This window comes from Venturia canescens, chromosome 3 (assembly GCF_019457755.1).
Source record: "Venturia canescens isolate UGA chromosome 3, ASM1945775v1, whole genome shotgun sequence".
Classification (NCBI taxonomy): domain Eukaryota; kingdom Metazoa; phylum Arthropoda; class Insecta; order Hymenoptera; family Ichneumonidae; genus Venturia; species Venturia canescens.
The window spans coordinates 16,056,713-16,081,598 of record NC_057423.1 but is presented as its reverse complement, the minus strand read 5'-3'; the positions used below and the strand labels follow the sequence as shown (position 1 = coordinate 16,081,598).

Here is a 24,886-nt window from a genome sequence, read left to right as displayed (position 1 = left end):
GCTCTCGCCGAGACTATCTTTTCTCTGAATAAAACGATTCGCGGTGGTGGGAGTAAAATTGGCATGTCATTTTCTAGAATTGCAGAGCTCAGGAGATTTTTTGTAAAGCGAAAATTGGTTTGGAGACCGATTTTCAAAATCCCTTTTAAATGAGCCCGAAACCAACACGATCAGTAGCGTAATTGCTGAGAAAAAACTTTGTACAGGCTCAAGATTATGCAAAAGTTATTAACACATTTAGAAATTTGACGAGTCTGTATATAATACCATCAAAGGCCTCATGTCTCTGGGGCTAACTTTGCGGCGGTTTCGTGGACTGATGTCACATGCCAGCACCTCCACCTCGTCGCTATATAGTAACCGAGATATTATGAAAAAGGGTTATGTTGTTTTAACAATGATAAGTTCGGGATGTGTGTATCGTGTGCTGGATAAATTCGTGGTGATCGGTTTATCGTGTCATCCTTTCCTATCGTGAATTGTTTCTAAACATAGATTTATTTGAATGAATAATTGGTTGAATGTAAAAATTTTTTAAAACTTTTATTAAATAAAAATGTCGTCTAATAATCCCATGTATTTTTGTCATATTCTCTTACATTTAGTTTGGCCGTGCCCTCCAGTCCCTTATTTCCACCTATTTAGCTTACAGTTTATCCATACCAATTTCTGTTCATTCTCTGGACTATATATAAAACACGAATGCACGATGATTTATAAGAAGTTGTTCGATCTGTTCTCTCGAAACGTGCTTCAAATGAGCAATTCATTACTAAAGGTTATAAAAAAAAACCATTTCAAACGCAATGAATAAAAAAATGAATCTGTTAAATCATGGTAATGCGTGAAAAACGTTTGGTTCAAAGGAACAAAACGTGGTCAAATAAATGCAAAAGTGACGAGTACATCGGATAAAAAAAATTAAACGATTAAACGAACTTACCTGTAAGTGAAGTTCGATCGTAATTGTATGAAGCGCCTCTTCCGATAGATCCCACTGTAGTCCCCCCTCCCATGCCCGAAATACCACACACTTTCAAAGCCCGTTTAGGGATTCTTTTGTTCCCTACATACGGGCGCCTGCCTCATATGTCATTATTCCAAAGCATTGCCGTGAATCTGGGTAAACCCCACTTTGTGGGAATGGGTGATATTTATCGTGAATATAAATACTTATAATTCACAATATAAGGGTGGGATATGATCTATCAGAAGAGGCGCTTCATACAATTACGATCGAACTTCACTTACAGGTAAGTTCGTTTAACCCTCTCAGACCGAGACCTATTTCGCGTTGACGGAAAATGATTCCCTTCATAATTTTATCTCAAAATACTTTCTAGTTTCCGAACCCATTGTGACATTTCAGTTTTTTTGTTGGGAAATATGAATTTTTGAATGTTCGCTGCGCGCAGAACCAGGTCCTTGAGGAGCAAAATCAGGAATATTTAGTAATGAATCTAGCACCGAATACCTTAACTACATCGTATTAGCTTCCTTTTGAAAGAAAATAACGTTTGGAGTTCGAAAAAAAAATGTGTACTTACTTTTCCTTTGCGATAACTAAAGCACCTTTTCACACAACGCCAAGTCAACATGAAACGCCGACTTCATATTGATATTTCGATGAGTTAAAGCAGTTTATCTCTTGGTTTAGGAGTATCTAAAGTGCAATCTAACCTTGCTTCATGGAAATAGGCAGTTAGAACCCCGACCTTACTGACCGATGCAGTTTTATTGGGCCTGGAAGCGCGTGTTGCGTAGAAGCAACATACGGTTCGAGAGGGTTAATCGTTTAATTGTATTTTGCGCCTCTTCCGATAGATCCCACTGTAGATGTTTAAAGCAATGAACGGCAATTGTGCAAAGTTAAATTTATTTAACCTATGCAGTTGATATGAATAGTATTGACAAGAGCAAAAAATTAACAAAGACCGCATCATAGACGAACATAAACGCCAAAGAAACAAAAAGAAAACAAACATAAACGCACAAAGCGTCAAACAAAATGATCAGATATGTATATACATATATATATATATGTATATACATATATATATATTTACATTAATCCTCTAGGATTGCTCTTGCATATGCAACACTACTTGTCGATATCGGAAGATTATAAAACCGCGCAAACGTTTGTGATTCTTTTGACCATCCTGTGGATTTCCTTATAGTGTCCCATTCCAAACCCTTTCGCATTGCCGCGGAAGAGGACGCATGACGCGTACTATGGGCCGAAAAAATTGCTGTATCGATTCCACTTTTCACCAATGTCTTCTTTACCCATCTAGCGAACGTTTGGGAAGACACCTTTTTGTAAGGTCTTTTTAAGCCAAGAAAAAGTGAATCTTCACCATTTCGTATCGAACTAGTTCGCTCTATGTACAACTCGAGAGTCGTAACCACACAAACTCTTCTCCGATCTTCGCACCTTGGGAAGGTTAAAAGCGGTTGAGAGCGACATCGGCCTGAAGTCTTCACAGTATCAGGGATCCTGATCTGAAGGACATTACCGGTTCTACTAATGTTACTTATCTTGATTAAAGATAAGGCTTGCATACGCTGACCGGTCACCAGAGCGAGAAGCATGACGAGCTTTTCAGTTAAAACCTCCATTGACAAAACACTATTGTTCCCTAAAGACTCTAAATAATCTAGAACAATTTTTGGGTCCCACGTAAAATCGTACTTAGGTCTCGTCGGACGTTTCTCCGCAATTCCTTTAAAAAGACGTTTTACTGGAGGATCTTGACCCACAAACGGACCCACTATTAATGAGATCGCTGAACGCAAGGAGTTCAAAGATCCATAGGCTGCACCTTTTTGAAATTCTATCGCAAGGATCGCGAGAATATCCTCGATCGATGGTGTGTAAATATCAACGTTACGCTCCTTGCAGAAATCCCACCATTTTCGCAATGCACAGTCGTACTGCTTTTGAGAACTCGTGCGCAACGAGGCTGATATTAAATCCAACGCCTCCTCTGGAACGCGTCTCAGCTGAAAAGCCCTCCGGATAACAGACCTACCTCCAGGGTAAGGTTCTCCCACAATGGATGAGGCTGTTCGCTAGGGGACAGTAACAAATATTTATTAGGAAAGAAAATTATCCATTTCTTAACAAGCATAGCCCGGAAAAAAGGGTACCAAGGTTGAGTTGGCCACTGAGGAACTACGACAATTACCGTAGCTCCCTCCTCCCTCATTTTTCGTAAAACCCTCGGAATAACTGAGAATGGGGGAAAAGCATAAGCAATTGCGAAATCGCTCCATTGAATCGTGAAAGAATCTGTCGCCGAGCTTTCCGGATCGCGAAACCAAGAAACGAAACGTTTACATTTTGCATTGACGCGCGATGCAAATAAATCAATCTGAGGCTTACCGAGCCTTTTAGAAATATTTCGAAAAGCCCAACTCGCTAGAGAAAACTCCGTTTCCATATAAAGCCTTCGCGACTCGAAATCAGCCTCTGCGTTTTCTTTTGTACCGATAAATGATGCCATAATTCTAATATTTCGTACTTCGCACCATTCCCATATCTTTTTTGCCATGCTATTCAACTTTTCAAAACGCGTCCCGCCCATCCGATTAATGTAAGCGATGGCAGTAGTACTGTCCAGTCTCAACAAAATATCTTCATCTTTTATTTTACTGGCGAAACACTTTAACCCGAAATATGCTGCCTTTAACTCTAATATGTTGATGTGGCACCGACGTTCATCGTCATTCCAAAAACCATGAGACCTCTCGCAGCCACATACAACTCCCCAACCGGTTAGCGACGCATCGCTAAAAATCTCCATACCAAACTTCAAAGATCTTATTGAATTCTTCGGACTCTCAATCGCTTTCAACCACCACGAGAATTCCGCCTGCAGTCCGTGATTTATTGACATGTATTTGTCAAAACATTCACCGGAGTCTAACAGAGCTAAATAACGCTCCCTCTCAAATATTTTTGTATGTGCGACTCCATATGGAATCGCTGGACAACTTGACACTAGCGAACCAACAAGCCGAGCGAAATCCCGAATCTTACATTTCTTGGCGCGGCGAAATTTCTCGATAATGTCTTTCAATTTGATCTTTTTATTTTCGGGAAGTTCCAATTGCATTCTTTCGGAATCGAACCAAAACCCGAGGTATTTACACCTTTTTGATGGAGTAATTTGAGATTTCTTCTCATTAATTATAAAACCCAATTTTTCAATGAGATTGCGCGTCATGCAAAGATTCTCCTTACAATTTTCCATAGAATTTCCAATAACAAGAATATCATCTAAGTAAATTACGGAAAGAAAACCTCTACTGCGCAATTCCGCCATTACCGGTTTGAGAATTTTAGTGAAAACGTACGGAGCCGATGCCAATCCGAATGGTAAACAGGTAAATTCATAGAGACCTCCGCTGAACCGAAATCTCAAGAACTTTCTATGTTCTTCTGCTATAGGGACTGCATAGTAGGCATCCTTCAAATCGATCGTTGCCAAAAAACAATTTTCACTTACAAGATTTATCGCCGTCCTACGGTCCTCTAGTTTAAAATGCGTCGTAATAACGAACTCATTTAATTTTTTCAGATTCAAAACTAAACGAAATCCTCCCCCGGATTTCTGTACCGCAAAAATGTCTGATAGAAATTGACCTGAACAATTCTCACATGCTTCTATTGCGCCTTTCTCTAAAAGGGAAGAAATGAGGTCCCGAATGATAACAGCCTCTTTCCCAACATTCCATCTTTCCTTAGGTACAACAATCTGACGTGGAGGCATAATGAAAGGGATCCTATAACCCTTTACCCATGCTAAAATGCGCTTATCCGACGAATAATTCTTCCACTCGTCCGCGAATGCACGTAATCTGCCGGCTACAATACTTACAGATGACAACGTTAACGCCTGCGAGGTGGATGACGATTGAATCCCTGTCTCGGGGGGCTTCGACGGCGCGGACTCTTCCGCCTCGGAAAACTGCCCCGATTCTTCGAGGATGATGTTTTCTTCCCGCCCAAATCTGTCACTCGATATCGATAACCTGAAGAGCGACGGGGCGGGAATTTCGAGTTTTTTTGACTATTTCGCCAGAGCGCCCAATCGTGATGCACCACCCAGATCTCGACTCGTACTCTCCAGAGCTTTCGCCGCTTTGACCTTCTCATCCAATTGCTTCCCGAATAAAAACTCATCTGTTGTCGATGAATTCAGCACATCCTTGAACGAGGTACCGATGTTTGCTAATATCAGGTTCCTCCTCACTGCCGATTCGTCGTGTAAAAGGTCTACTAGCAGTCGACCCGTATCACTCAATTGTTCCAAGAGAGATATTTTTTCCTGCTTGTCCTCTAACCCTTCTCGAAACATCTTCGCGATTACTGCGATACAGGCTGCTAGTTTTGTTTGCTTAGCCGCAATTCGCTCATCTCTTTTCATTACAGCTTCCGATAAAACTGCTTTGACTTCGGGGTTCACAGAAGGAGGATCGATGCATTTTGCATTTTTGGGTGGTGGATATTTGCTGACAAGCCGAGCTCTCTCCTCTGTAGGCAGACCTTTTTTTAAAATTTCTTCCCAACGAACAAGCATCTCCACTGGAATCTCGTCGTCCAGCACTCGCTCCTCGAGAAACCTCTTTCCCAAAATCTCCAGCACCTGAGGATCAAGAGTCGCTTCGCCCTCCGATATAGCAACAGCTTCATTCTGTTTTACAACAGACATAACCTGCGAAGTCTCATTGTCAGTGACATTCTTGCTGCGTATCGGAATCGACTTGCCAGATCCAACCTGACTTTTGGCAGACCCTTGACAAAAATCGTCAGAATCTACTGCGGACCCTGCAGCAGAATTCCCTGCAAGCGGGGAACTGTTCAACGACGATGACCCCTTTTTCTCTCGGCATCGCCGTTTACGTCCTCTCTCCGATGAGCTCGAATCACGACGACGATGTCCTGATAAGCACAAATTTCGAATCAAAAAACACACGGCAAAATTACGGTGCTCAAGTACGTCAAACGTACTCGTCAAATAGGATTTCCTTATTTGACGACTTCGAGCTCAGGACGATCTTCAGAAGAAGCCGCAACGACAAAAAAAACTTCTCGGTCCTGCTCGAATGACAAAAAACCCGAGTAATAACTCTGCCTCGCATGGGTTAGAGCCCACACGAGGGGTTTTGTTTCGCGAACTCGATGCGCCGTCCTAACCTAAACTATGACGCCGCCATCAAACCTATAACAGAAAAAATCAACTTACTTTTGCTTTTCTTGTGATGTCTCTTCCCGATCATTCTCTCAAGCTTTTTAATTCTCTTTTCTAAAGCGTGTTCTTCCTCTACAGACAAACTCCTGCTTCGAGAACTCATGTTCGTTACAACGTGTGGTGCTTCCGGCACACGGAAAAAGAATGACATATGAGGCAGGCACCCGTATGTAGGAAACAAAAGAATCCCTAAACGGGCTTTGAAAGTGTGTGGTATTTCGGGCATCGGAGGGGGGACTACAGTGGGATCTATCGGAAGAGGCGCAAAATACAATTCAAAACATAATGGTATGTAAAAAAAATTACGAAACCAACTGTAAATAATTTCAACAAAACAATTAAGAAAAGCTTTCACAAATCATGAAAAAATATTATATTGAAAAAAATACAAATCTGTAATTATATTGTAAAGGAAAAAAAAAATCAAATAGGATGTGAGAAATTCATTCTTACGGGAAGCACCCGGAACTTGAGAAAGTTCAAGTGAATCAAAAAAGTTACCATCTGAGTTATGTGCAGCACTACAATTTATGGCATCAATCGGAGGATAAGTATTTTATTAGTATATGATACATAATTTTTCACAATATGAAATTGTTCTGAGAAACGTTCAAATAAAAAAAAAAATCGCATCGAAGGTAAAAGTCATTTGTTACTCTATGGTGGCAGAGACTTACTTAGAAGAAAATCGATTCTTCTCAGACTTTCAGGATCCCCTGGTATTCACAATATTCGACGTCGATTTCGTATCGGTACAAATTATGTTTAAATATGTGCTAAAAGTACTTGTCCGGCCCATCACTTTTCATTCAAATTGCTCATTCAAATAAAAATCGAGGCTCTTTTAGATCTGATGGATCACATCTATGCGTACAGAGTACAGAGGAATTTAAAAAATTACCTCCAAGAGATTTTAACTCAATTGCATTCATTATAAAAAAATGCAAACAAATTTTTCTGTAATATCCAAGAGATATTATTGTGTATTTATGAAAAAGTATCCTTCGCACGATAAGCATTGTCCAGCCTCCAAATTAACTCCCCAGTTTATATTGAAATGACGGCAATTTTTACTACACATTTTCTTCTTCAAACGAATTTTATTCGTTATAGCAACTAATCTATTCTATTACTGAAGATATTCAGCTGATAATAAATCGCAATTCAATAAATTTTCGAGCAGATTCGTCTGTACAATTTCGTTTTTTTATGGTCACGTACACAATTGCACTTTGTTGAAATCAACATTAAAAAATGAGTGCGACACGGGCATTTCTTGAAATTCGATGAAAAGTGATTCCTTAGTGTAATACTATATACCCTTTCTTAAAAAAAAATTTTCCATATATCGGAATGTAAAGCCTCTATCCGTTGCAATGGTTTCGTTTACGCGATGCCATGAATTATTGCGAAGAGATAGTTGCCGCCGAGCATATGTGGAATGATGTCCAAATTCAAGTGGGCGTGTAACGCCAGCGTTAATGCTAGTTCCATAAAAATAACGCAGAAATTCACGTCTAGTTTGATTTTTATTTGAATGAGCAATTTGAATGAAAAGTGATGGGCCGGACAAGTACTTTTAGCACATTTTACTATCTATTTTTTCTATTCACATTCCAAATCAAATAATAGAAAGTGGTTATACTTGCTGTACATGTCAATACACAGAATTTTCATAGTTTGCAAGTATCCGCTGTGGTTTATTCAGCTAAATTTTCTTACCACAAATTGATTAAATTAATCATGCCAAAACTGAAAGTAAAAAGACAGCGTACTGAAAAGCGAACAGAACTTCAAATTACTTGATGTATATCTGCATTGGATTTCGACGACAACAATTACAGCCCTATTCGCTGAAGTAGTAAGCGGCTGAAGACTTTAGTAATGCATTTCTTTGTTTATATACTACAGGTGAAACCAAAAAATGAAATGATTTGCACACCGGCCGCTTTACAGAAATATCAAAGTTTATAGGTACTCGCTGCATACCAGTAATACAAACTTCGATACTATAGGGAAAAACATTTCAGAATTTCCTGAGCCACATTTTTGAAAGTTATTATTACATATTTAAGAAAAAAAGTGAAAGACATGGTGCATATTGACGCAGTAAGCAAAATGGAGTAATTTTGTATGTCTCCATGGTTATACGCAGATAAAATATTTGATCGCATCCAAAAATGATCAAGTGTAGACTTGCGAACATGAATTTTTCAATCCATAATGCCAATCGCAAACATGGTGTGGAAATACTCAATATATGTGTAGCTTCATCATGTTGTTAAACTTGAGGTGCCCATTGCATTTCCAAGATACAAATTTTGATATCACGAGGATCAAATCACCCAATGGCTTATTGAAATAAACTTCAAAATTCATCATGTAACAACTCAAGTAAATATCTACCAAGTATTAAAAGGTCGTGACCGTTGTTTTAAATGATTTTCTATATTCGCATTTTCAATAAATAAATTTAAAAAAATGTTTAACTGTGAAAAAATATGAGATCTATTGTAACATATACAGTGTATGAATTACGTTTCCTGTAGGAATTTTGAATTTTGGAAATAAAAAAAAATGAGATCATTTTTTAACGTAGCCAAGTACAGTGAATGAATTAAGGTTCTTGTGGAATTCATTCGTGTACACTTTTAGCCCTAATCCCTCACTTATTCAGAAAAATTTTCCAGCAAACGTCACAGAGCAACAAAGGTTTCTCGAATGATTCTGCAATTATTAAAAGATTATCATCTGTTTTTATGCTAGCTCGGGTTATAAACTTAAAACAGTTTACGCGTACAAGTGCATGCATTGTATCTATACGATGTACTGCACAAATTCATTTTCAACATTACACACAAGCTTGGCGTGCATGGTTTTCAATCGGAAGCTCGGCGAAGGAATGCCTCATCCATCCATATATTTGAAGAAACCTTGATGATCCTCTCATGTACTTGTTTTTTTAATTTGCCATCCCTTTTCCATCCAACTATTTTATTGAGTAGTTCGACGTGAGATCCCGCGTTGTGTACACAAAGAAAAATATCCATTCTTGACTAGTTTGACTGATAAATTCATTACTCCAAATGTTTCGTATTCAACGCGTTTTCTTTTCTCAAATCAATGTTTACACAACTTACTTCTTTGTTCATCCATTTCAGTACTTGTGTAATTCATCCTATCATCTGCCCATTTGGTAAAAAAATGAGTTTACGGACAAACGAGTGAAAGTGACGCGTGGATAAATTAGAATGCGTATGGGCATGAATGAATAGCCGTATGTATCCGTACAAGATGAAGGCATATAAAGGGATTGATTGATTTCATTTCTTTATCCGTTCGTTTAATTGTTCAATTTTATCTACAAATTTCACCCATCTGTATTGTTTACCAAATCATTATATAACACGGCCTCTCATATTTTATTGGGGGATCGGTTTTTTTCACAATCGTTCATACAATACTAATTAATTATTGTTTTCATAGTAAATTTGAACAATTGTCTCTTCCCGAGCTTCCGATTGAAAACCATGCACGCCAAGCTTGTGTGTAATGTTGAAAATGAATTTGTGCAGTACGTCGTATAGATACAATGCATGCACTTGTACGCGTAAACTGTTTTAAGTTTATAACCCGAGCTAGCATAAAAACAGATGATAATCTCTTAATAATTGCAGAATCATTCGAGAAACCTTTGTTGCTCTGTGACGTTTGCTGGAAAATTTTTCTGAATAAGTGAGGGATTAGGGCTAAAAGTGTACACGAATGAATTCCACAAGAACCTTAATTCATTCACTGTACTTGGCTACGTTAAAAAATGATCTCATTTTTTTTTATTTCCAAAATTCAAAATTCCTACAGGAAACGTAATTCATACACTGTATATGTTACAATAGATCTCATATTTTTTCACAGTTAAACATTTTTTTAAATTTATTTATTGAAAATGCGAATATAGAAAATCATTTAAAACAACGGTCACGACCTTTTAATACTTGGCGTGCCTTTTTTACTTTTTGAAGTTTTAATATTTACTGATTTCACTTCTTTTTGCGAAGCGTGACAACTATATAGGAAACGTATTTCATTCACTGTATTTGTCAACTTCAGAAAACGATCTCATTTTTTTTTTATATTTTGAAGTTTTTTATTGATAATGCAAATATAGAAAATTATTGGAAACTACGGTCGCGACCTTTTAATAATTGGCGTTCTTTTTTTACTTTGTCAATTATTTTTTTTTTTTCTGTATTCACTTATTTTTTAGAGGCGTGACAATATTTACTTAAGAAAAAAAATACATTCCTCGTCTTCGACGAAAATTTTTAAAACGATTTGTTTCAAGTTGAGTACTTTTCTCTATGTGGCAAAAGCAATCGACACAGCCAATTTTTCTATGTAGACGGACGAAAACTGTGCGGTTATGTTCATGTGAGTTGAAACCTTTTACAAGCAATAATGGTGACGATTTTGATTATCCAGTCAGCATATCGAATTTTCTAATGAACGATTGGGAAATTCCTATGCAATGGGATGATATTTTCATTTTCTATTCCTTTTTTTGGAAAGCTCCATTTGTTTATTTGGAAAATTGATTTATGAAACTATCTTCTTCTTCTTCTTCTTCTCTTTCAATGGATTCCATGTTGACATGGATACTGTCAATGGTTTGCAATGTCCAAAGAAACGTTTCCATGCTATTTAATATCTAAGATGACAGCTTTATAGTTATTTGTGTCCAGTGATATTTTTTCATGGTCTTCTATAACGTCAGAACATGCTTTCTCAATGCAGACTGTTAAATCGCCGATCTATATATCGATAACTATGAGGAAATATATTGCAAACCATTGCCCCGTCTACCTAAATATCGGAAAATATAAAATTGTCGAATATATATTGAAAAATATGAAGGCATCCACCTAGACGTCGAAAACTCTATAGTCGCCAACCTAGACATGGAAAACAATAGAGCCATCGACCAAGATATCGAAAACCATGCAGTCGTCAATCTAGACATCGAAAACCATGCGGTCGTCAACGTAGTCATCCTTAGAAAAACTGACTGCACCATCGGAAACTATGGAGCCGTTGACCTTCATACCGGAAACCATAGACAAATTCACCTCAACATCGGAAACTATGAAGTTATCGGCCGGGATAGTGAAAACTATGAAGTCGTCGATCTAGTCCACGAAAACAATGGGAAAACATACCTGGACATTGAAAACTGCCGAGCCGTTGATCTAGACCTCGAAAAGCATGGAAAAACATACCGAGACGGCGAAAGCCATGAAGAAATATTCCTAGCCATCGAAAACCATAAAGCTGTCGACGTAGCCATCGAAAACAATGGAGCCGACGACCTAGACCATGAAAACCACGGAGAAACATATCCAGACATCAAAAAGTATGGAATTGTTGACTTAGCATCAAAAACCATGGCGGAATATACCTGGACCACGAAAATCATGAAGGAACATACCTAGACATTGAAAACTATGGAGAAATATACCTGGATATCCGAAACCATGGAGGAATATACCTAGACATTGAAAACTATGTAAACACATACCTAGACATCGAAAGTTATAGAGCCATCGACCTAGATCACGGAAATGATGGAACAATATACCTAGAGATCAAAAACTATGTAAATACAGACCTAGCCATCGAAAACTGTTGAGCCGTCAACCTAGACCACGAAAAATATCGAGAAACATACCTAGACATCGATAACTATGAAGCCGGCGACCTCGCGCACTAAAACCATGAAAAAAAAAACGAAAACCATGAAAGGACATACCTAGACATAAAAAAAATGATGGAATAATACACCTGGACATCGAAAACTATGTAGAAACATACTTAGCCGACGAAAGCCAAGGAGAAGCATACGCCGCAAACGAACAGTATGGAGCTGTCCACGTAGACATCGAAAATCATGGAGGAATCTACCTAGACCACGAAAACCATAGAGAAACATATCCAAACTTCGAAAACCATGGAGAAATATACCTGAACCACGGAAACCATGATGGAACATGCCTAGATATTGAAAACCATGGAGGAATATACCTAGACATCGAAACCTATAGAGGAATTATACTAGACAACGAAAACCCGAGAGAAACATACCTGGACATCAAAAACTGTGGAGTCGTCGTCCTAGACCACGAAAACCATGAAGAAATCTACCTAGACCACGAAAACCATGGAGAAACATACCTGGACATGGAAAACTGTAGAGCCGTCGACCTCAACTGCGAAAACCATGAAGAAACATACCTAGACCACGAAACCATAGAGGAATCTACCTAGACCACGAAAACCATGGAGGAATCCTCCTAGACAACGAAAACCATGGAGAAATATATATTTACATCGAAAATCATGAAGGAATATACCTGGACCACGAAAACCATGGAGAAACATGTCTAGACATAGAAAACCATGAAGGAACATACCTAGACATCGAAATCCATGGAGGAATTATCCTAGACCACGAAAACCCGAGAGAAACATATCTGGACATCGAAAACTGTAGAGCCGTCGACCTCGACTGCGAAAACCATGAAGGAATCTACTTAGACCACGAAAACCATGGAGAAATATATCTTTACATCGAAAATCATGGAGGAATATACCTGGACCACGAAAACCATGGAAAAACATGTCTAGACATAGAAAACCATGGAGGAACATACCTAGACATCGAAATCCATGGAGGTATTATCCTAGACCACGAAAACCCCAGAGAAACATACCTGGACATCAAAAACTGTGGAGCCGTTGACCTCGACTGCGAAAACTATGAAGAAACATACCTAGACCACGAAAACCTTGGAGGAATCTATCTAGACCCCGAAAACCATGGAGAAACATATCCATACATCGAAAACCATGAAGGAACATGTCTAGACATTGAAAACCATGGAGGAACATACCTGGACATCGAAACCCATGGAGGAATTATCTTAGACCACGAAAACCCGAGAGAAACTACCTGGACATCGAAAACTGTAGAGCCGTCGACCTCGACTGCGAAAACCATGAAGGAATCTACTTAGACCACGAAAACCATGGAAAAACATATCCATACATCGAAAACCACGGAGGAATATACCTGGACCACGAAAACCACGGAGGAATATACCTGGACCACGAAAACCATGAAGAAACATGACTAGACATTGAAAACCATGGAGGAATATACCTAGACAGCAAAACCCATGGAGGAATTATCCTAGATCACGAAAACCATGGAGAAACATCCTCGGACATCGAAAACTGTGGAGCCGTCGCCCTCGACCGCGAAAACTATGAAGAAACATGCCTAGTCCACGAAAACCATGGAGGAATATATCGAGATATCAAGAAATATGGAGAAATTCACGTGAACATTCAAAACCATGGAGGAATATAAATGGGCGTTAAAAACTATGGAGAAATGCACCTGGACATCAGAAACCATGGAGGAATATACCTAGACATCGAAACCCATGGAGAAATTATCCTAGACCACGAAAACCATGGAGAAACATACCTTAGACGTCGAAAACTGTGGAGCCGTCGACCTCAACCGCGAAAACCATGAAGAAACATACTTAGACCACGAAAACCATGGAGAAACATACCTGGATATCGAAAACTGTGGAGCCGTCGACCTCGAACGCGAAAGCCATGGAGGAATATACCTAGACATCAAGAATAATAGAGAAATACACTTGGACATTAAAAACTATGGAGAAATACACTCTCACATCAGAAACCATGGAGGAATATACCTAGACATCGAAATCCATGGAGGAATTATCCGAGACCACGAAAACCATGGAGAAACATACCTGGAAATCGAAAACTAAGGAGCCGTCGACCCAGTCCTCGAAAACCATGAAAAAACATACCTAGACGACGAAATTCATGGAGGAATATATCCGGACATAAAATACTATAGGGTCGTCGACCTAGACATACTCGAAAAATCCAGCGGCGTCGACCAGGATTTTGTATTTTTTTATTTTTATTATTTAATTTTATTTTTATTATTATATTTTTTCATTTTATTATATTATTATTATATTATATTATATATTGTATAATATAATATATATATTGCATTATACATTAATTATAATAAAATATTTATTATAATATATTTTATTATTTATTAATAAATAAAATATATATTTCAAGAGACGCGGTAGCGGCTCGACGCCAAGTATTAAAAGGAAAATCAGCAGCGCGTAAAGAAAAAGCCAGCGCGAGCCCTGCCGCACTCTTATATACGCGAATATGCCGATTTTTGACGTCACAGAGTTTTCAAACGGCGCTTGCGGACAAACCATATTATTAAAAAATCTAAAAATTGGTGAGAATTTTTTTTCGATTTTTCCCTTTCCATTGGTTTTTGTTGGAAGTAAATCCATTCAGCCATTCCCGAAATATGTCTCTTTAAAGAATTGAGACCGAACGCTTTACGATAAATTTCATTTCTTAGAGACAGAGAGGCGTAAGTTGAGCATGTTTACGTTCGGACTTACGGCCTTTGCAGGCCTGGTATACATTTCTCGACTCTCCTGTCACACAGTACGCTGAACGCGGCTACCCCCTCTCTTGCGCGTCGCCGAGCGAGAGAGACAGAGAATGTGCGGACAGCGGGGGCAATACCAGCTCCTGGCTTACGCATAACTCGTATTATTATATAATATATATTTTATTTATTAATAAATAATAAAATATATTATAATAAATATTTTATTATAATTAATGTATAATACAATATATATATTATATTATACAATATATAATATAATATAATAATAATATAATAAAATGAAAAAATATAGTAATAAAAATAAAATTAAATAATAAATAATGAAAATAAAAAAATATAAAATCCTGGTCGACGCCGCTGGATTTTTCGAGTATGTCTAGGTCGACGACCCTATAGTATTTTATGTCCGGATATATTCCTCCATGGCTTTCGTCGTCTAGATATGTTTTTTCATGGTTTTCGAGGTCTGGGTCGACGGCTCCTTAGTTTTCGATGTCCAGGTATGTTTCTCCATGGTTTTCGTGGTCTCGGATAATTCCTCCATGGATTTTGATGTCTAGGTATATTCCTCCATGGTTTCTGATGTGAGAGTGTATTTCTCCATAGATTTTAATGTCCAAGTGTATTTCTCTATTATTCTTGATGTCTAGGTATATTCCTCCATGGCTTTCGCGTTCAAGGTCGACGGCTCCACAGTTTTCGATGTCCAGGTAGTTTCTCTCGGGTTTTCGTGGTCTAAGATAATTCCTCCATGGGTTTCGATGTCCAGGTATGTTCCTCCATGGTTTTCAATGTCTAGACATGTTCCTTCATAGTTTTCGATGTATGGATATGTTTCTCCATGGTTTTCGTGGTCTAGATAGATTCCTCCAAGGTTTTCGTGGTCTAGGTATGTTTCTCTCGGGTTTTCGTGGTCTAGGATAATTCCTCCATGGATTTCGATGTCTAGGTATGTTCCTCCATGGTTTTCTATGTCTAGACATGTTTCTCCATGGTTTTCGTGGTCCAGGTATATTCCTCCATGATTTTCGATGTAAAGATATATTTCTCCATGGTTTTCGTGGTCTAAGTAGATTCCTTCATGGTTTTCGCAGTCGAGGTCGACGGCTCTACAGTTTTCGGTGTCCAGGTATGTTTCTCTCGGGTTTTCGTGGTCTAGGATAATTCCTCCATGGATTTCGATGTCTAGGTATGTTCCTCCATGGTTTTCTATGTCTAGACATGTTTCTCTCGGGTTTTCGTGGTCTAAGATAATTCCTCCATGGTTTTCGATGTCTAGGTATGTTCATCCATGGTTTTCAATGTATGCATATGTTTCTCCATGGTTTTGGTGATCTAGATAGATTCCTCCAAGGTTTTCATGGTCTAGGTATATTTCTTCATGGTTTTCGCAGTCGAGGTTGACGGCTCCACAGTTTTTGATGTCCAGCTATGTTTCTCTCGGGTTTTCGTGGTCTAGGATAATTCCTCCATGGGTTTCGATGTCTAGGTATGTTCCTTCATGGTTTTCGTGGTCCAAGTAGATTCCTTCATGGTTTTCGTGGTCTAGGTATGTTTCTTCATGGTTTTCGCAGTCGAGGACGACGACTCCACAGTTTTTGATGTCCAGGTATGTTTCTCTCGGGTTTTCGTGGTCTAGGATAATTCCTCTATAGGTTTCGATGTCTAGATATATTCCTCCATGGTTTTCAATATCTAAGCATGTTCCATCATGGTTTCCGTGGTTCAGGTATATTTCTCCATGGTTTTCGATGTTTGGATATGTTTCTCTATGGTTTTCGTGGTCTAGGTAGATTCCTCCATGGGTTTCGATGTCTAGGTATGTTCCTCCATGGTTTTCGTGGTCCAGGTAGATTCCTTCATGGTTTTCGTGGTCTAGGTATGTTTCTTCATGGTTTTCGCAGTCGAGGACGACGACTCCACAGTTTTTGATGTCCAGGTATGTTTCTCTCGGGTTTTCGTGGTCTAGGATAATTCCTCTATAGGTTTCGATGTCTAGATATATTCCTCCATGGTTTTCAATATCTAAGCATGTTCCATTATGGTTTCCGTGGTTCAGGTATATTTCTCCATGGTTTTCGATGTTTGGATATGTTTCTCTATGGTTTTCGTGGTCTAGGTAGATTCCTCCATGGTTTTCGATGTCTACGTGGACAGCTCCATACTGTTCGTTTGCGGGGTATGCTTCTCCTTGGCTTTCGTCGGCTAAGTATGTTTCTACATAGTTTTCGATGTCCAGGTGTATTATTCCATCATTTTTTTTATGTCTAGGTATGTCCCTCCATGGTTTTCGTTTTTTTTTCATGGTTTTAGTGCGCGAGGTCGCCGGCTTCATAGTTATCGATGTCTAGGTATGTTTCTCGATATTTTTCGTGGTCTAGGTTGACGCCTCAACAGTTTTCGATGGCTAGGTCTGTATTTACATAGTTTTTGTTCTCTAGGTATATTGTTCCATCATTTCCGTGATCTAGGTCGATGGCTCTGTAACTTTCGATGTCTAGGTATGTGTTTACATAGTTTTCAATGTCTAGGTATATTCCTCCATGGTTTCGGATGTCCAGGTATATTTCTTCATAGTTTTCAACGTCTAGGTATGTTCCTTCATGATTTTCGTGGTGCAGGTATATTCCGCCATGTTTTTTGATGCTAAGTCAACAATTCCATACTTTTTGATGTCTGGATATGTTTCTCCATGGTTTTCATGGTCTAGGTCGTCGGCTCCATTGTTTTCGATGGCTACGTCGACAGCTTTATGGTTTTCGATGGCTAGGAATATTTCTTCATGGCTTTCGCCGTCTCGGTATGTTTTTACATGCTTTTCGAGGTCTAGATCAACGGCTCGGCAGTTTTCAATGTCCAGGTATGTTTTCCCATTGTTTTCGTGGACTAGATCGACGACTTCATAGTTTTCACTATCCCGGTCGATAACTTTATAGTTTCCGATGTTGAGGTGAATTTGTCTATGGTTTCCGGTATAAAGGTCAACGGCTCCATAGTTTCCGATGGTGCAGTCAGTTTTTCTAAGGATGACTACGTTGACGACCGCATGGTTTTCGATGTCTAGATTGACGACTGCATGGTTTTCGATATCTTGGTCGATGGCTCTATTGTTTTCGATGTCTAGGTTGGCGACTATCGGGTTTTCGATGTCTAGGTGGATGCCTTCATATTTTTCAATATATATTCGACAATTTTATATTTTCCGAGGTAGACGGTGCAATGGTTTGCAATATATTTCCTCATAGTTATCGATATCTAGATCGGCGATTTAACAGTCTGCATTGAGAAAGCATGTTCTGACGTTATAGAAGACCATGAAAAAATATCACTGGACACAAATAACTATAAAGCTGTCGTCTTAGATATTAAATAGCATGGAAACGTTTCTTTGGACATTGCAAACCATTGACAGTATCCATGTCAACATGGAATCCATTGAAAGAGAAGAAGAAGAAGAAGAAGATAGTTTCATAAATCAATTTTCCAAATAAACAAATGGAGCTTTCCAAAAAAAGGAATAGAAAATGAAAATATCATCCCATTGCATAGGAATTTCCCAATCTTTCATTAGAAAATTCGATATGCTGAATGGATAATCAAAATCGTCACCATTATTGCTTGTAAAAGGTTTCAACTCACATGAACATAACCGCACAGTTTTCGTCCATCTACATAGAAAAATTGGCTGTGTCGATTGCTTTTGGCACATAGAGAAAAGCACTCAACTTGAAACAAATCGTTTTAAAAATTTTCGTCGAAGACGAGGAATGTATTTTTTTTCTTAAGTAAATATTGTCACGCCTCTAAAAAATAAGCTAATTAGAAAAAAAATAATTGACAATGTCAAAAAAGAACGCCAATTATTAAAAGGTCGCGACCGTAGTTTCCAATAATTTTCTATATTCGCATTATCAATAAAAAACTTCAAAATATAAAAAAAAATGAGATCGTTTTCTGAAGTTGACAAATATAGTGAATGAAAGACGATTCCTATATAGTTGTCACGTCTCGCAAAAAGAAGTGAAATCAGTAAATATTAAAACTTCAAAAAGTAAAAAAGGCACGCCAAGTATTAAAAGGTCGTGACCGTTGTTTTAAATGATTTTATATATTCGCATTTTCAATAAATAAATTTAAAAAAATGTTTAACTGTGAAAAAATATGAGATCTATTGTAACATATACAGTGTATGAATTACGTTTCCTGTAGGAATTTTGAATCTTGGAAAAAAAAAAATGAGATCATTTTCTAACCTAGCCAAGTACAGTGAATGAATTAAGGTTCTTGTGGAATTCATTCGTGTACACTTTTAGCCCTAATCCCTCGCTTATTCAGAAAAATTTTCCAGCAAACGTCACAGAGCAACAAAGGTTTCTCGAATGATTCTGCAATTATTAAGAGATTATCATCTGTTTTTATGCTAGCTCGGGTTATAAACTTAAAACAGTTTACGCGTACAAGTGCATGCATTGTATCTATACGATGTACTGCACAAATTCATTTTCAACATTACACACAAGCTTGGCGTGCATGGTTTTCAATCGGAAGCTCGGCGAAGGAATGCCTCATCCATCCATATATTTGAAGAAATCTTGATGATCCTCTCATGTAATTGTTTTTTAATTTGCCATCCCTTTTCCATCCAACTATTTTATTGAGTAGTTCGACGTGAGATCCTGCGTTGTGTACACAAAGAAAAATATCCATTCTTGACTAGTTTGACTGATAAATTCATTACTCCAAATGTTTCGTATTCAACGCGTTTTCTTTTCTCAAATCAATGTTTACACAACTTACTTCTTTGTTCATCCATTTCAGTACTTGTGTAATTCATCCAATCATCTGCCCATTTGGTAAAAAAATGAGTTTACGGACAAACGAGTGAAAGTGACGCGTGGATAAATTAGAATGCGTATGGGCATGAAAGAATGGCCGTATGTATCCGTACAAGATAAAGGCATATAAAGGGATTGATTGATTTCATTTCTTTATCCGTTCGTTTAATTGTTCAATTTTATCCACAAATTTCACCCATCTGTATTGTTTACCAAATCATTATATAACAGGGCCTCACATATTTTATTGGGGGATCGGTTTCTTTCACAATCGTTCATACAATACTAATTAATTATTGTTTTCATAGTAAATTTGAACAATTGTCTCTTCCCGAGCTTCCGATTGAAAACCATGCACGCCAAGCTTGTGTGTAATGTTGAAAATGAATTTGTGCAGTACATCGTATAGATACAATGCATGCACTTGTACGCGTAAACTGTTTTAAGTTTATAACCCGAGCTAGCATAAAAACAGATGATAATCTCTTAATAATTGCAGAATCATTCGAGAAACCTTTGTTGCTCTGTGACGTTTGCTGGAAAATTTTTCTGAATATATAATAATACAAGTTATGCGTAAGCCAGGAGCTGGTATTGCCCCCGCTGTCCGCACATTCTCTGTCTCTCTCGCTCGGCGACGCGCAAGAGAGGGGGTAGCCGCGTTCAGCGTACTGTGTGACAGGAGAGCCGAGAAATGTATACCAGGCCTGCAAAGGCCGTAAGTCCGAACGTAAACATGCTCAACTTACGCCTCTCTGTCTCTAAGAAATAAAATTTATCGTAAAGCGTTCGGTCTCAATTCTTTAAAGAGACATATCTCGGGAATGGCTGAATGGATTTACTTCCAACAAAGACCAATGGAAAGGGAAAAATCGAAAAAAAATTCTCACCAATTTTTAGATTTTTTAATAATATGGTTTGTCCGCAAGCGCCGTTTGAAAACTCTGTGACGTCAAAAATCGGCATATTCGCGTAGTATATAAGAGTGCGGCAGGGCTCGCGCTGGCTTTTTCTTTACGCGCTTCTGATTTTCCTTTTAATACTTGGCGTCGAGCCGCTACCGCGTCTCTTGATGCATTTACTTGGCACAAAGATTTTTTTCAAACTCGGGTGTATAAACAAGCGATCAGATCGAACAAGAGTCATTGTCATAAATCTTCAAACTATGTTGATGAACTCAATGGGAGGAAATAGAAATACACACATCATCTAGAGTCGCGGCAGCGACTCTGAGACAAGTACATTTATAAGATATGACGAGTTGCTGCCAGAGACTCTTTACCGGAGCGATAGCGTTTCCAATTGTTTTCGAAAATTTTCAAAATTTGTTCCTTCAATAATTAATTAACTATATCATTTCGGAGAATATTATACGTTGACATATTTTTTATTATTTTTTTTCTTTCGACCTCTTCGAACTCTGTAGCTTGACGCGTTGAAGAGATATTAATTATTTATTTTTTAATTGCATCAAAAAATGGGTCGGATTTTCGCACACATTTTTGATGTTTATTTGTTTTATATCTAGTGACAAATCTGGTGCCATAATACATTTTATATACCGATATATTTTTTTTCTGGTGCCATAATACCAATATATATTGTAGCGAAACACACGCGCGACGGCCCGAGCCCGTCGAAACGAACGAAACTCCGCGATCTTTAGATCGCGGACAAAACATCGCGGCGACCACGCTCGTCGTTGTTGACAGGTGGCGGCCATCTTAGGCCGGTAGGCATGAGCCCGAGCGGGGCTACCGGCGCCGCTCTGAACTTCGCCGCGCTATAATTTCGGAAATTAATTCTTTTTGATTTTTATTATTTTAAGTCGCCCGAGCACGTAATTACGATCAAAATTTTCAGAAAAATAACACGAATTAAAGAAAAATGATCACAAGTCAAATTAATAACATAAAAACTGATCGCAAGGAAAAATGTAAAAAGCGACTACGACGCATGCGCGGGGAGAGCGTCGATGGGCTATAGGACGCGTACGTGACTTTTAGCGATTATAATTTTACGAATCATATTAAAACAAATAAAAATGCCAAATTGAAGAAGAAATTAAGTAATATTTGATCAGATTGAAGTTTTTACTGTTTAACATCGTAATAAGCTGTAAATCATAAAAAGCGGTAGTCTGCGCATCGTATGCTAGCCTGCTCGACCAACGGGCGATCGCGAATCATGGCAACGGGCCAATCGGAGAGGGCGTAACAAGTTGATGCGCAGAACCGAGCGAAAACGGAGATTCTCGGCGCTCGAGAATTTTATGGTGGGGACACGGGTATAAGAAGCGCTGCGCGACTCATTCGGCAGACAGTTCTCCCTGGCTAAATAATCAACTCGGACCTCTCTCAGTACATCAGCCTCAGCAATACTACACCTATCCTCAAAATCTTTGGGGTTCCCGTAGCGCGGACTCTCGGATCGACTCGGCGACGTCTCGATCCCATAGCCCGTGGACGGTGAATTGCCTATTTCCTTGGATGCCTGGATTCTCGGAGCGACTCGGCGACGTCTCGATCCCATAATCCAGGGTCCACACCTAACCTCTAAAAAATTTCCGGCTTTCCGTTGCACGGAGTTCTCGGATCGACTCGGTGACGTCTCGATCCCATAACACGTGGACGGAGAGTTACCTCTACCCTGTAAATGCACGGACTCTCGGAGGGATTCGGTGACGTTTCTATCCCATAGCCCGTGGTTTGCATCCTACCTTTTAACGTTTTGTTTCTTTCTTATTGTTGAGGAGGATTAAAAATTCATCTTATTATCAAAAATTAAATTCACGTTTGAAAAACATTGTCCGAGGTGGTCCAGGTAGGGAGATCTAGACCCATTTAGAAAATAATCCAAGAAACGATAGTTGAAAATTGATTTTATATCGAGTAAAAAGAAATTCAAAATTGTAAAAGCGAGCAATATTCTTGGATTCACTTATTCTTAGAGCTAACGTAACAGGACATCGGGAAAATTAAACTTTGCATTAATAGCGAATTTTTAGGGTTAAGGCGTGTCGAAAATACAAGACAAAAGCGTTAATTAGAATAAAAACAAATTTTTTTTTTTTGTTTCTTTGTTAATTTTGTACAATTAAATTCCGAAAATTGAGAAATTAAAAATTATCTCAGACAGAGAATTTGCAACGTTTTCGGGTCTTTCGGGTCTTTTTCTCGCCAGATCCGATTAAACAAAGCAAGACAATATTAAAATCAAAATACAAATTTTATTTTCCGCGAGCCAAAGTGCTAAATCTTCTTTATTTTTGTTAAATATCGATCAAAATTGAATAAAATCGATTATTTTATTATTTTCACAAAATTAACGGTGTCCGCGTTTCCTTCATACCTGCTCCTTATTATTAAGGTTGCTCGAACCGACGCGTGGCGGCGTTCAGGCCAGGTCGGCGAGAGCGTTTCGTTACAACTGGCGCCCAACGTGGGGCAGGTATCGCAGGGGGACGTGGAAGTTTTGCTTAACTGAAAATCATTGGTTGTACAAAAATGGCGGAAAAGACCGAGAGAAACGAAACAGCGAGAGATTCCGGGTTTCAGAATCCCGAGGACGATGGTGCAGGTGTTCGAAATGTCGATTTAACTACCTCGATTCCTCCTCCAGGAGCGGGGGATATTTTTAACGAATCTCGGGGTAATTTTGGGTTACAGTTGGAGAAAATTGACGAAAATCCCGGGGATATTAAATTAGAGGAATTTGGCACTCCCGGATCAAATAGGGGAAAAATAGAATTTGGCGAATTAAATCACGAATTGTTAATGAGTTTAATAGATGCAATGAAAGAGATGAAGACTCAAGTGCAGAGCATGGCAAACGAGATCGCCCGAAACAATCAGGCAAACATTGATTTGAGGTCTGAATTCACAGAGAAATTCAAGACAATGCAAGCCACGATCGCTAGTGAGGTGCACCAAATATATGAACCAATTAAACGACATGTCACGGGCTTGACAAAAATCGTCCAAGACAACGAGTCTAAAAGTGCTGTAACCGAGGTGAGTGTGGCACAAATGCAACTGGATGTGAACGCGATCAAAAAGAGGGTCGAAAACCTTGAGCGGAAGGACAAAATTGAGAGTCCAAACACGGAAAGTACGCGGATTGTTCAGAAACCGGACAAAGAAGTTTCTGACGACGAATCTGAAGAGGAACTGGAAGAAGAAAGAAGAGAACGGATTCGGACGATGCTGCCGATGGACATGCATCCGAATAAAATTAAAATTAAACCACCCACGTACGATGGATCAGAAAAAAAGAGACCAATGAAATTCATCAAAGAATTTCGGAGGTACTGTGAAGTCACCAATCCGACCGTTACGGAGATGAAATATTTGCTGGGGCAATGCCTCGAGAAGGCAGCCAAGGAATGGTGGGTACTCATCGAGGACCGCGTTGAAGATTTTGATGAAGTGGAGAAGAAATTCGTGGAGCGATTCTGGAGTATGGATGTGCAGAGAAAAGTGAGAAAGGACCTCGAGTTTGGACACTACTCGGATAAGGACAATAAAATATCCAAGGTGGAGTACACGATCCACATCTTCGGAGCCGCTAAGGATCTCATTCCTCCTCCCAGTGATGAGGATATAATTGCGTCACTCTCGCAACACTATACGGACGAAATCCAAGCAACAATAATCAGCCGAGGATTCAAAACTCTAGAACAATTAATTGAATTCCTGGGGAAAATGGATCGGCACGGACCGATTAATTCGAAAAAGGAGAAGGAAGCCGCTCAATCTTCCCCAAATCAAAATCAAAATAAAAACGAGCAGAGACCGTTCCGTATGCCGCAGCAAAATAATTGGAATAACCAAGGAGGTTATCAAAATAATTCCAACCGTGGCAACCCGAATTGGAATCAAAATAATCGACCGAATGGGGGATACAACAACAACAGCTGGAACAATCAACAGAATCGAAATTACCAGCAGAATTATAATCGGCCCAATAACGGTCATTATCAACAGAATTACAACCAGCGGCAAAACAACGGATATCCTCAACAAAATCGCTATAACGGAAACTACAATCAACAAAATGGTTATAATCGCCCAAATCAGAATCAAAATTCGAGACCTCAACAAAACAATGGAGGATACAGACCGCCAAATAACTCGAATAATCACCAGCAGAATAATCCTCCAGAACAACAAATTCAAGCAATAGAGGTTCATCAAGAACCACAGCCATCGACTTCTCAAGCGGGAAACGAATAA

General features: G+C 38.8%; 2 protein-coding genes across 2 annotated transcripts; one reads left to right on the top strand and one right to left on the bottom strand.

Annotated features, from left to right (window-relative positions):
- Nucleotides 1-2,067: 2,067 nt before the first annotated feature.
- Nucleotides 2,068-4,778, bottom strand: LOC122408036 (uncharacterized). Its single transcript, XM_043414566.1, has 2 exons — nucleotides 3,192-4,778; nucleotides 2,068-3,075 (listed from the first exon to the last, which is right to left on the bottom strand). The coding sequence occupies exons 1-2, from the start codon at nucleotides 4,776-4,778 to the stop codon at nucleotides 2,068-2,070; spliced, it is 2,595 nt and encodes an 864-aa protein (XP_043270501.1).
- An 18,380-nt stretch (nucleotides 4,779-23,158) lies between these two features.
- On the top strand, nucleotides 23,159-24,886 carry LOC122408035 (probable cyclin-dependent serine/threonine-protein kinase DDB_G0292550). The gene has a single exon (XM_043414563.1). The coding sequence runs from the start codon at nucleotides 23,159-23,161 to the stop codon at nucleotides 24,884-24,886; it is 1,728 nt and encodes a 575-aa protein (XP_043270498.1).